Source organism: Teleopsis dalmanni, chromosome 2 (genome assembly GCF_002237135.1).
Source record: "Teleopsis dalmanni isolate 2A chromosome 2, ASM223713v2, whole genome shotgun sequence".
Lineage (NCBI taxonomy): Eukaryota > Metazoa > Arthropoda > Insecta > Diptera > Diopsidae > Teleopsis > Teleopsis dalmanni.
The window spans coordinates 198,957,188-198,969,826 of NC_051847.1; the positions used below are offsets into that span (position 1 = coordinate 198,957,188).

The 12,639-nt window shown below is 31.6% G+C and overlaps 1 protein-coding gene across 1 annotated transcript in view; it reads left to right on the top strand.

The window, feature by feature from the left end:
* The first annotated feature begins 4,261 nt into the window (after positions 1 to 4,261).
* Positions 4,262 to 12,639, top strand: part of LOC119676528 (bromodomain-containing protein DDB_G0280777-like) — an 8,647-nt gene continuing 269 nt past the window's right edge. The window contains exons 1-3 of the mRNA XM_038087769.1: positions 4,262 to 4,306; positions 4,990 to 5,161; positions 11,289 to 12,637. Coding sequence (XP_037943697.1) covers positions 4,262 to 4,306; positions 4,990 to 5,161; positions 11,289 to 12,637 — 1,566 coding nt within the window. The remainder of the gene's footprint in view (positions 4,307 to 4,989; positions 5,162 to 11,288; positions 12,638 to 12,639) is intronic.

Consider the following 12,639-nt stretch of genomic DNA (forward strand, 5'->3'; position numbering starts at 1 on the left):
GATCCAAAGGGTTCATGTTGTGCTTCTCCAGGTGCTGAGACCTACAGATCAGTATAGGTTTTGGTACATCTCGCATCATACAGAGGAGGAAGTTATATCCTTAATACATAACTATATTGGTGCCGGCGGAAATTCTTAGCGATTTGCAATGGGGCGCTGAACAGCACTGCTACAGTGGTTTGTATGTCTCATCATTGATAACTTAATGTTAAATTCGTCACTTGATTATGAAAAGTAGATATATATAATTAAAAAAGGGGTTAGTTTGTGGTTGGTCCTATTTATCCGTACATATATAAGTAGTCAGCCTGGCGTCAACCACCAGCAATTGCAAGTCTGGATTATAGTTTTTTTCTCATGATTTTTATGCGTAAAGAATCTTCTTAAGTATTAGTTAAATATTTAATCTAAAAAGCTTTTAGTAAAAATTTTTTTATTATTTAATTTTATTAATTATTATTTATATTTATTTTATTAAAATAATATTACCCATAAAATATGTTTTATATATTAATCTAACAACTATTTTAATTAATTATATCTGGAACAATGGCATTGTCGATAAAATTTAATACATCCATATATAAACAATAAACAACAATTACGCAGCTAATCTTGAATTTAATTTGCTTTATATTGGCATGTAACTAAATAATCCGAATGAAGGAATATTAAAAAAAAAACTAATTTGAATAGAATATATGTACATTAAAGTGCATAAATATTAGGAATAAACAATAAAACTTAGTATGCATCCTGCAATATTCCCAATTATGCAATGACGCATACATGCATCCATTTGCATATCCTTTCGCATCTAATGCTCAATTAAATAATAATCAAAAATGTTCATATATACATCCGTGTATTCATCTATCTTGTAAGAAATGCACTGTAGGTATAAAGATATTTTGGGATAATATTTAAATTTCCATTTTGCTTGGGTTCCTTTGCATATCGGTGAAATCAGAAGTTTGTCTGTTTGTTTGCTTCATTTGTTTGAAATTTATTAAGAGAAATCTCAACTCAAATTGCAATTTTCTATGTTGTAGTGCTTTATAAAATATATTTTCCTATGGATACTTGTGGTGTAACAAAGACATATAGTTTGTATATACTGTTAGTTTTGTACTATTGAGTTATATCCTCGAAAGCCTTCATAGCAAACGCAAAACACAAATGTGTCTATCAAGTTATCCTGCCAAAGAAGTTTTAATACTGATATTGAAAATTACTAATAAATTTGATGTCGTGCACAAAATATCAATTTAATGCCTTTGCGTGCAATTTCCTTATTCAGTATCGAATTTTAGTTGATATACAACAATTACTTTCATATCGGAGCAGATTATCAGTAGAACAGATTCGATTTAATAAAAATAATAGAATTAATTTTAAAAGCATAAATGCGAGTCAAATGCATACGTGATGCCAACAAGGATGCAATCATTTTTTGAGTGCGCTACCAATTAAGGAAGCATAGTACCTTAACGATGGATTTTATAGGGAAAACTTAAAATGTCTATGTCCGAGATATACTCATGTATATGACTGATATATAATATGAATATACGCGGGCGATTTGATAAGTCAGTGACTATTTGAATTTACCGCGCAGTTGCTCCAAATGCAATAGTGCTTCCGTCAGCTGTATTCTACCAGTGGGCAACTTTTTAATTTTGAGCAAGTTACGTCATTTAGTGGGTGTTTGATAACCGTTCAAAGCAAACAACCTCGTGAATTTTTACGAAAATGGAAAGAAGTGAATTTCGTGTGCTGATTAAGTATTGTGTCCAAAATCCACGAATTGGTATACTAACTGCTACCCCATCCAGCATATTCTCCAGATTTAGCCCCCTGCGATTATTTTCTGTTTCCAAACCTAAAGAAACGGCGAAATTCACTTTTTTCCATTTTCGTAAAAATTCACGAGGTTGTTTGCTTTGAACGGCTATCAAACACCCACTGAACGACGTAACTTGCTCAAAATTAAAAAGTTACCCACTGGTAGATTACAGCTGACGGAAGCATTGTTGCATTTGGAGTAATTCACTAACTTATCAAACCACCCTCGTATATAATATATATTGTGAATATAAGTTTTAATTTAACGTCAAATTTTTCAGACGGAAATGACTATTAGATATAATAGAAACTAGTATATTTCTTAAAAAGGTTTTTTCGAACAGTAGTGAACCACAACAACAAAAATTCATTTTATATTATTTTAATTAATTGAATTTTTGGCTGACCATACAGCTGTTTCGAGTATTGCGAAATACCCATCATCAGTGGTCTTGGAAATAATTCTTGTATTTAATTATTCTTGGATTATAACTTTCTAAGACTGCAATTACTAGGAATCGAACTCACGCCCTGACAAATTTGAAGCTCAGAGTCAGCGCACCTTAACCAATTGACCGAAAGCCGTACTTAACTTTGCATGTTCGCACATATTTCTGGAGTTTTATTATTATTAATATAATATGTATATATAATATTGAAGTTATAATACTAAAACAGCATCTAATATTATAAGAGTATATTGTCTTTTTTTAATTAAATATAATTTAAAAACAATTTATAACTTAAAGAATATTTAGTTTAAATTAAACAAATCTATATAATAATTTATTTTAATTAAAAATAATTTCGTAATTTGTATATAATTTAATATAATTCATTATAAAGCAAAAATATATATTCTAATTATACAATACTTATATAGCTAAATTTTCCATAAATTAATGCGTGTATGACCAACTATAGTTCTCTTTAAATTGATCTCATCTGCCTTAGAATTTGTTCCTTTCCTCGTTATTGCATTTTAATTAAATTTATTTAAATGTTTTGCCTCAACAATGCTCATGTTATTTTAATTTTACAAATTGTTAGTACATATTTTGCATTTGACAAGGCTCCTCTCAATGGTATTGTTATAAACTATTATGGCATAAATTCATTTTGTGAAGAATTTTTAAAATATTTTGCAATAAGGATAAAGAAGAGTTGCTGTCCTTTAAGGCCTTGTTTTGTATAAAATGTTTCAGTTTAGACACAAACTATGAGAATGCCAGTTTCGTTACTTTTAATAGAAGAAAAGAAAATTAATTATTTCTAGATGGTATCCTTTCTTACAGAAACTACTGACAGTATTTGAATCAAAGTTTTAAAGTTTGCAATATGGGTTAAATATTTAAAATGAAATTTATTTTGTATTATATTTTCGGATACCTTACAAATATCATAAATTTTATATAAAAAGTGAACAAGAAATTATACTAACATGTAATTTATTATTTCAGAATTCGCTATAAAATATTTTTTTTAAGTTGGTAGCACTGAATTGTTTACTATGCTTTACTAAGCGCGTTGCAGACTATCATTTTTAAGACTATCATTCACATATCACTGTTGCTCAAATTTATTCTAGTGACGGAACCTGGACTTGCTCACATTCAAGAGTTGTCATTTAAGCAAAATTTTTGTAGAATAAGGGTGTTTACGCACGCTGTAAGTGTGTTTCGTACGCTGTAAGTTTGTTAGTGCAACCACTTGGAAATTGCTCTTGAATAACGAATGCAATTTTTTGGATGACAGACCATCATTCACAACATGTTGTCGAGATTGATATGCTTACCAAAATTTGGGTGAACACAACAACATGTTGGTTGCGTGTCATTAAAAGGTGCAGACTATCATTTTTTAATATTATTCTTATATTTTCTCTCTTGAATGACACTCAAAATTAATAGGCTTTACCGCGCATTAAGAGCTATTAACTGTTCAGTATTACGTTAGCATAGCGGTTATACTATTGAGCACATATCGGATAGGTAGTATGGATTCAGAAGGGGATTAAGGAATAGATAGAATAAAAGGAAATAAAACTATAATACAAAACTCAATTGAGCTACAACAACTCTGCCAAAAAATTAATGATTTCAATGTATAATTTTACTCCTAGGATTCACTTTTCCCTACTTATCTTCATAGCCAATTCTGGCTTCGACAGAATTTTAATTACTAGTTTCTGATCATCAATTAAATATATTTAATAGTGAGTATGACAGAGAGAGATAGATAAGGGAGCGAGAAAGAGAGAGAGAAAGAGGAAGTGAAGAATAGAGAGAGAGAGTGAAATTGAGAAGGAGAGAGGAAGAGAGATAGACGAAGAATGAGAGAAAGAGAGAGAGAGGGAAGGCATTCGAACTTAACTCAGGCTTTCTTGACAGTTTTGAATACTGATGCAGACTGATAAATGAATATCGCGCAAAAAGGTTTTGACTGTATTAAACCAGTTAGAGTAAGGTTATCATGCAAGCTTATCACTTGTATTGTGTAGAACTTATCAGAGGTGAGTATCCATATGCATACGTACATTAATTTAATCCCACATAAGCGTCTTCTAGTTTCGATTTAACTTATATTTAGTGGAAGGTTATTGTCTGTATTCTGAATGTTGTGATCGATAGGGTGTTGCTCTTTCGTTCCTGACCTATTAAAAAAGAATCAAATAAATTTTAAAAATGTTCATTAGAGCAAAATTTGAATAATAAAAATATTGTGTTGCCTTTACATTTCGACAGGAAATTCAATATTAATAAAACTAATAAAAAATGTTTACTTTACGAAATTATTTTGTAAAATCAAATAAATTGAGTTCAAGTGAAAGCCTTTTAAGTTTTGAAATAATTCAAATATTTTATAAATTTAAAATATACAATGAAATAATTCTATTTATGCATTTACGATACACACTTCACATGTTATAAGAGCTCGACTACTGCATAAATTGCACTCTCATGAAGTGCAAGTGCATATCGAAACGTTAGATTATTACTGTAAAAATTTATGTTGGAATATCCTCTTACATTTGTTTGCCACATATAGTACTTATAATTATTGACTATTGAATTTTAATAGAATTTTGCTTCATGTTTGAGAATTTATTCAAAAAAAATTTGAATTTTTTATTTTGAAAAATAGGTCATCAAACCACCAGGTTGGCAATGCTGCAATGGACATGTACTGTGCAATAATTGCCGCAGTCGTTCTGTCAAATGTCCTGTCTGCCGAGTGCCGTTGGGACCCAGAGGCAGGTGTCTGCTATCTGATAAATTGTTTACACTACTAGCAGACAATTTTCCATGTGATGGTGGTAAGTGCAAATTACGATTAAATACGAGTATAGATTCTAACTGGTAACTTATAATATTCCTTTTTTTTTTTAAAAAGCGTCAAAATTGCTCATTGATTTGATGTAGATTTATATAGAGAAACTAATTTTAAATGTATAAATTTAATATGAAATTTTCTTATTCACCGAACATGTATCAAATTTGCATTATTTTATTCAAAATTGTCCCAATTAAACTTGAATTTCGTATGGATTCAATTTTGTGTTCATCCCAGAATCTAAAAGTGATTACTTGTCTTGATGACCATAAAGGATAACGTAGAGCAAATTACTTTATTATTGCACACAGAATTAAAAATATCCTTACGTATGCCTTGACAGTGGACTCTTGGATATTTTTCTATTGGACAAGAAATGTTTAAACTCACATTAAATGTGTTGTCCTATAAGATTTGAGTTTATGCAAGGATAAAGGATTTGCATATGAAAATAAACTTTTTAATCGATTTTAAGACAATGTTATTATTTCTTTATAAAAGCAACTTTTTGGGTGCTTTTTAGATATATGTAGTTTAAATAATTTTTTAATTTGTATACGCATTTGTTTATAAAATGTTTAGGTCCTTTTTAAGTTCCAATGTATATTGCGCTAGGTTAGCATATTTTGTCTGGTGTTGAATTAGCCAGTACTATATCTTCATTAATGCAAAGACAGAGATTCATTAACTGTCGGGGATCCTGAGATGAATTCAAAAGACAGCTCACGTCTCGCCTGTGGATTTTCTGTTGCGCCGACTTAATATTTCAGTTGTGGTTTAAACTGATTGGAACAAACCAGAGTGTGTACAGAGTCACATTTAAGATGAAGTTGTAGAAAACTGAACTATGAAGTAATTGGGAATATATGGGAAATACTTATTTGTAACTTATTAAAACATATAAAAAAAGTTAATTGAAAACAACTGTAACTTTCGCTGCAGAGGGCTGGGAGAGGAGGGGTGTGTTTGCATTTCAAGACAAATCTTAATTTGATTTTATCACAGTTTTATAAATTTGAAGTTTGTTTTGCAGCAGTAGTTTCGAGTTGAACCCAAAGCATTGCCCAAGGAAAGTTTTTCAAAGGTACTCCTTTGTATACGGACCTCTATAGATTACCAAATGTATCTATCATACGCTTATATTGGTTTCATCACAATTTAATATATTTAAAGCTTTTTGTAGCTATAGCTCACTATTGATAAATAAAACATCACACATCAAGATTGAAAAAGTTAGGAAATTCGCATTTAAAATTCGCGCGCTGTATATTTTTCGATATTTTAAGTTTATGTAGTTTGGCAGCACTGTCCTTAATTACTATGCCAAAAATGAGCTCGATCTGTCAGACAGTTCGTTTACGGCAGCTGTTGAAACCAGTTCACCTCAGTAGTGCGTTGCGAAATGTCTTCGACGGTCGTACGACCGTCCTGGAAGGCTTTGTACCACTCATAAACTTGAGTTTTCGATAAAACTGATTCCCCATAAGCCTTTTGTAGCATTCGCAACGATTCTGCACACGAAATTTCGTTCGAAACACAAAATTTGATGCAAACTCTTTGTTCAATATTTTTTTCCATTGTTTTTTTCGCAACGCCCTACTGAGGTGAACTGGTTTCAACAGCTGCCGTAAACGAACTGTCTGACAGATCGCGCTCATTTTTGGCATAGTAATTAAGGACAGTGCTGCCAAACTACATAAACTTAAAATATCGAAAAATATACAGCGCGCGAATTTTAAATGAGAATTTCCGAAAACTTTTCGGTCTTAATGTATAAACAAGTTTGGAGGATGAGGAAACTTGCATATTGGAAACACGCCACTTATATGGTATTAACTTCCCAGAGTTGTATATCGTATGTCCATAATGATTTCTTTATAAATCTCTATATTATTTATATTCTTTATAAATCAAGATTTTGATTTGAAGTGATCGCTATCTATTGGGAGCCAAACTCTTACTTGAACGAATTTGTAATGGAAAGTTGTCAAGACCACTTCCTTGCATAAGTCTATAGTTTGTCATATATATATATCATATGGCAATATTGGTTTAAATGAAGTTTTATATATTAAGAACTTGTTTTATAGCGATAAGTTTAGCTTCGGGGCTGAACCTGTGCATGAATGAGCTTGGGAGTGGCACTTTGAACTCCAAAATCAGCACCTTTGATGCGCCCTTGATTTATACTGGGATTGCTAGATATGAATATCATAAGGGCATGTTCGCTTTATCACACTTTTGTAAATTAAGTTTTTATAGTAGCAGTACGAGTAGCAGAGAGATAGGGACCAAATCTTTACACAGATGAGTTTAGCACATCTGTCAAATGTTTCTGGACGCTTGGAATGCTTCTGATTTTCAGTTGAAGTGCTAGCTATGTACACCACACTCATATAGTGGTTGCATACATCAAGAGCTTGTTTTATGGTAATAGCTACGAGTTAGGTCCAATTCTCTATATGTATGATTTTTTGAGGAGTGCTTGAATCTCCCTTACATGCACCCATATTATATTCTTGGATTGCCAGCTATTTTCATTATCTTAAAGTATTTAGATAGTGTTAAGAAAGGATTAATAGTTTATTTTGTAGCGATTGTTGCAGATATGTATACGATACTCATATAGTGGTTCCATACATCAACAGCTTGTTTTATGGTAATAGCTCCGAGTTAGGTCCAATTCTCTATATGCATGATTTTTTGAGGAGTGCTTGAAACTCCCTTACATGCACCCATATTATATTCTTGGATTGCCAGCTATTTTAAAGTATTAAGATAGTGTTAAGAAAGGATTAATAGTTTATTTTGTAGCGATTGTTGCAAGTTGGGGGAAAAATTTCGATATAGCCGAGTATGGTGGAGTACTCGGCACTTCAAATCCACCCCATTGAATACGTCCCTAATTTTCATTTGGATTACCAGATGCTGGTAATGTTGGTATCGTTGAGTTTTTAAATTCAAGAGAGTGGGGTTTTATGATAGCTGCCAACCCGTTCAAGTGTCTACTTGGAACGGATTGCTTTAAGTATAGAAGAAATATGGTTTATTATAATTTCTTTATCATTTTCTTAACATTTGTTATCATTTTCTTATATCTTGTGTATTGTTTAGCTTTATTGTATTTTATGTTCCCAATTTTTTTTATCCAAAGTTTTTCTTCTGGAAGATTTTCTGCATTAATTTAATATTTTCTGTTGTTTTTGTTTTTTGAAACTAAGTGTTACCAACTTAAGATTAAGTGAAGTTTTTGCTTTATTACAACTTCCGTAACAACTTCCGGTGTTACAATTGCTGTTTGTGTTGTTGCTTTTCGATCATTGCCGCGTTACTTGCTCTGCCCTCATTTGCTATGTTTCATGAACAGCAGATTTACGTTGTAAATGAAAAATAAAAATAAAAAATATCTGAAAAAAAGCATTATTTGCTTTATTTTCTTAAAAAGTTTTTATTTTTATGATGTTCACTAACGAGGGCAAAGGACACTTCCAACTCTAATAAAGTTAAAATTGTGTAAACACTGCGAGAAAGAAGGACTTGGCAATGCATTGCATGTGGCAACTATGGCAGTGGCAATAATGGCGTAGTGTCCTTGGCATGGATGTGGAGTTCTGCACTTACGTCGTACTTGTTTACTCAACTACTCGTGATGGTATAATAATTAACTCATGCAGATAATTTCTTTTAACTACATTTTATTCTTAGAAACTCCAATTAAAATTTATGATACAAAGCTTTGAGAGTTTATTAATTAACTGTTTAGCTTAATGAAATTTTATTACTAGAAACTAATAAAAGTGAAGTTATAATGCACTTCTACGGTTTTGCTAGAAGTACACATGTGTATATGTGGGTTGTTATTAAATTGTAGCATTATTTTTGTAAATTAATTAATTATTTTAATTAAAATATAATATATAAAGCAATATATGAAGCAATTCTTTCTATTGAAGTCTTTTTTGCTTTGAATTAAAATATATTAAATAGAAGATAAACCACAAATATGGACAGAACATTTCCTTATATATATTAGTATTAAAATTTATTAAATTTGTTGTGATAGAGTTGAAATTTCAATAGCTAGATGTAAAGAATTTGAATGCATTTAATTGCACATTTAATTTACATATTCTCTTGTTAAAGAGAATAAAAATCTTTGATATAAAAATTCATAATTCGAAAGATATTTGTACCTTCAGTGTCCTTAATTTTATACATTTCACAGATTTTAAATTGCTCCATTGGTTCTTTATTAATATAGAAAAATATGATGTTAGAAATTTTGGGTAAGTTTACCATGCTTTCATCGTTAAACACTTTTATGGTACAAGAAAAAAAAACACTACTTCTGATGCTGCATGATACCGGTAATATATATACCTTCTGCTTAAAAAGTACTCGGATTTTGTAAATAAAACACACAAACTTTAATTTTATTACAGCTTTATTTAATTTCCTTCAAAATATGCTCCTTCTGAAGCGATACACATATGCCAACGCTCGTCCATACACTTTTCGTAGGCCCGTGCAGGTATGGCTTTTAGTTCCTTCGGTGAATTCTCTTCTACCGATTCAATCAGCTCAAAACGCTTATCACGAAGGGACAATTTGAGTTTCGGGAACAGGTAAAGTCGCACGGCGCCAGATCTAGCGAATATGGTGCCTGAGCGATGACAGTGATGTCGTGTTTGGTCAAAAAATCGCGTACAACAAGAATTTTCCATAGTAAAAATCACTAAATGTACTTGATGTAGTCTCACATTAACAGCTGCTGTAAACAAACTAATTGACAGATGGCAAGAAAGGGTGTACCAACATAACAAAAATAAAATTTTTGAAAAAGGTCTATTACTTAAGGAGTAGTTACCAAACAACAAAATCCGGGTACTTTTTGAGCAGAATGTATACCAAGGGGCTTAGAAGAATAGAAGGGCTCTCAGTTTGAATTATAATAATCCAACTTATTAGTTATTAGTCAGCAACTTATTAGGAATTGGTAAAAAATTTTCGATATTTTATTGAATTAGTGATGTTACATAGCATACCCATGTTATTATGTATTACTTTTTAAGGGAGTTATTAAGCAACAATGGTAGAAGTATCAAGTTGGCGATAAAAATTTTTTTAAAAAGCCATTCAGTAATACACCTTAACCATATTGGAAAATAGTAACAAGACTGTAAGATTTTTTAAATTACCTCTGAATACGCGCTCCGTATCATCATATTTGTTTAAGTACTGGGTTTGTCATATTAAGTGGATCTATTTATTTTACCAAAAAATATATGAAAAACTGCTCTATTACAAAAATTCCATAAGACTCATGTTTTAAAGCCGTTTTACCATTAGTCATTTTCATCTTCCTTATCAGTGTTATCAGTTACAGTGTTGCCAGATAGGTCGATCTAATGTGTTCAACTTTGTATATTTTGGTTTAGTTATTTTTCGATATTATTCTCACTGCATAATAAAGATTTTGAGGACGTATTGCAACAGTATGAGGTCATAGCACTTTGTATCCTACATAAAATTCGAGGACATTACCAATAATAACTAAATTTTTAATGAATAAAATATGTTTAATTAAAAGTATATTAATAAAAGCAAAATAATAATTACAATTATAATAAAAGTTGCTATATGAAAGGACAAACAAACAATTTGAAATTGTCATTGAAGTTTTAACAATAAAGCGACTTTTAATCCTTGTTCCTTAAATCCTTATTTTTAGTGGTAGCTCAGTCGATTAACGAGACAACAATGAGTTTCATACATAAGAATGGAAAGTGCGTTGACATCGTAAAAAGCAAATAAAATCCATTTCCACTTTATAACAAAATAACCAAATTGTCCTTAAAACTAAGCTAATTTAATTCTTATCCTCGTTCACATTGCAATGCAATTTAAACCAATCCAACCAACAATCATAGTTAATTCCAAAAATATTTTGATTTGACCCAAGAGCTTAGATTTATTTATGTAAATAGCAGGAAAGTCTCAATAGAAAGTTTGTGATGTGGAAAATGGAAACGAGACTGAACATTATCATTTAAAAGTTTATACAATTTTAATTAAAAATTTTAATATTTTGCTATTATCTGCATTTACAGTGAAAAGCAACAAGAGCACACCAACCCAGCAGAGGAAATGCACAGCGGATTATCATAATCACCCAAAGATGGCAATTGCAACAAAACCGTGCGAACAGCAACAATTTCAACAGCAAATTAAAACCAAAGAAATTAAGAAAAAGTTTAAATCCTTATATCGTCAACAGGAGCAACAACAACAACAACAGCAGCATCAACAACAACAACAGCAGCTGCAACAACAGCAGCGATGTCAGTCTCCACGACAAGAGCACAAGACTCATCAACAACAGCACAATTGCCAAGAAAAACTTAATAAAAATGGCAACACACAGGATGCGATGGTTACTGTTGTTGTGAATGATGTTGCTGTGGTGAAGAGTGTTGCAGAAATTTTGCTAAGAGAAGGGGAACAACAACAACAACAGCAACAGCAAGAACAACAAGAACAATTAAAAACAACAGTGCAATATAATTGTAAAGTTCCAGCCGAAACTAATAGCAACAAAAGTGACACAAGTAGAAGCAAAAATAACAACAACAATAACAATAATAGTATCTGGAACAGCAACAGTAGTTGCAATAGCAACAATGAAGCTGACACTGACAATAACATAAGCTTGCGGCGTAAAAGTCGAACAACCAAAGTCCATCAACATCAACTAAACGAGATGAAAATATTAAAAAGTCACGAGCAAAAGCAATTGCTTAACAACGACAAGAACAACAAGAACAACAATAACAACAACAGCAATAGAAACATTGACAGCAACAACAATGAAAGCATTTCTGATAACAATAACAATAGCCACAACGGAATAGCATTGTCCGTAAAAATGTCCAGTGCAAGTGTCAACAATACAGTCCAAGATTCTTATAACATTAATAGCAACAACAACAGCAATAGCAACAACAACAGGAACGCTTCCAACAATAATAACAACAACAAAAACAATGTTGATAGAGAATTGCTCGTTAAACACAAGTTAAAGTCAAACAGGAAAGCTACAGATTACTACATGTTCAATGTTGACGATGAGCAAAAGACGCATCACCACCAGCAACGGCAACAACAGCAGCAGCAGCAAGAACCAAGCAATAACTATAGCAGTAATAAGATTAGGGTCCAAAGTCACGAATTGGAAGACGATGAAGTTACAATTGTAAATAATGGAATGCCAACAAATAAACTACAACAGCGACAACAAAAACACCAACAACACCAACAATATCAACAACAACAAGAATATCAGCAACTAAATCAGCAACAACAATATCACAATTATCATTGCCCTACTGGGAAATCATGTAGTTGCAGCTACGTGAAAACTTCCGGCACTGCAATGGCAGTGACTAAGACAGCAATGGGGGT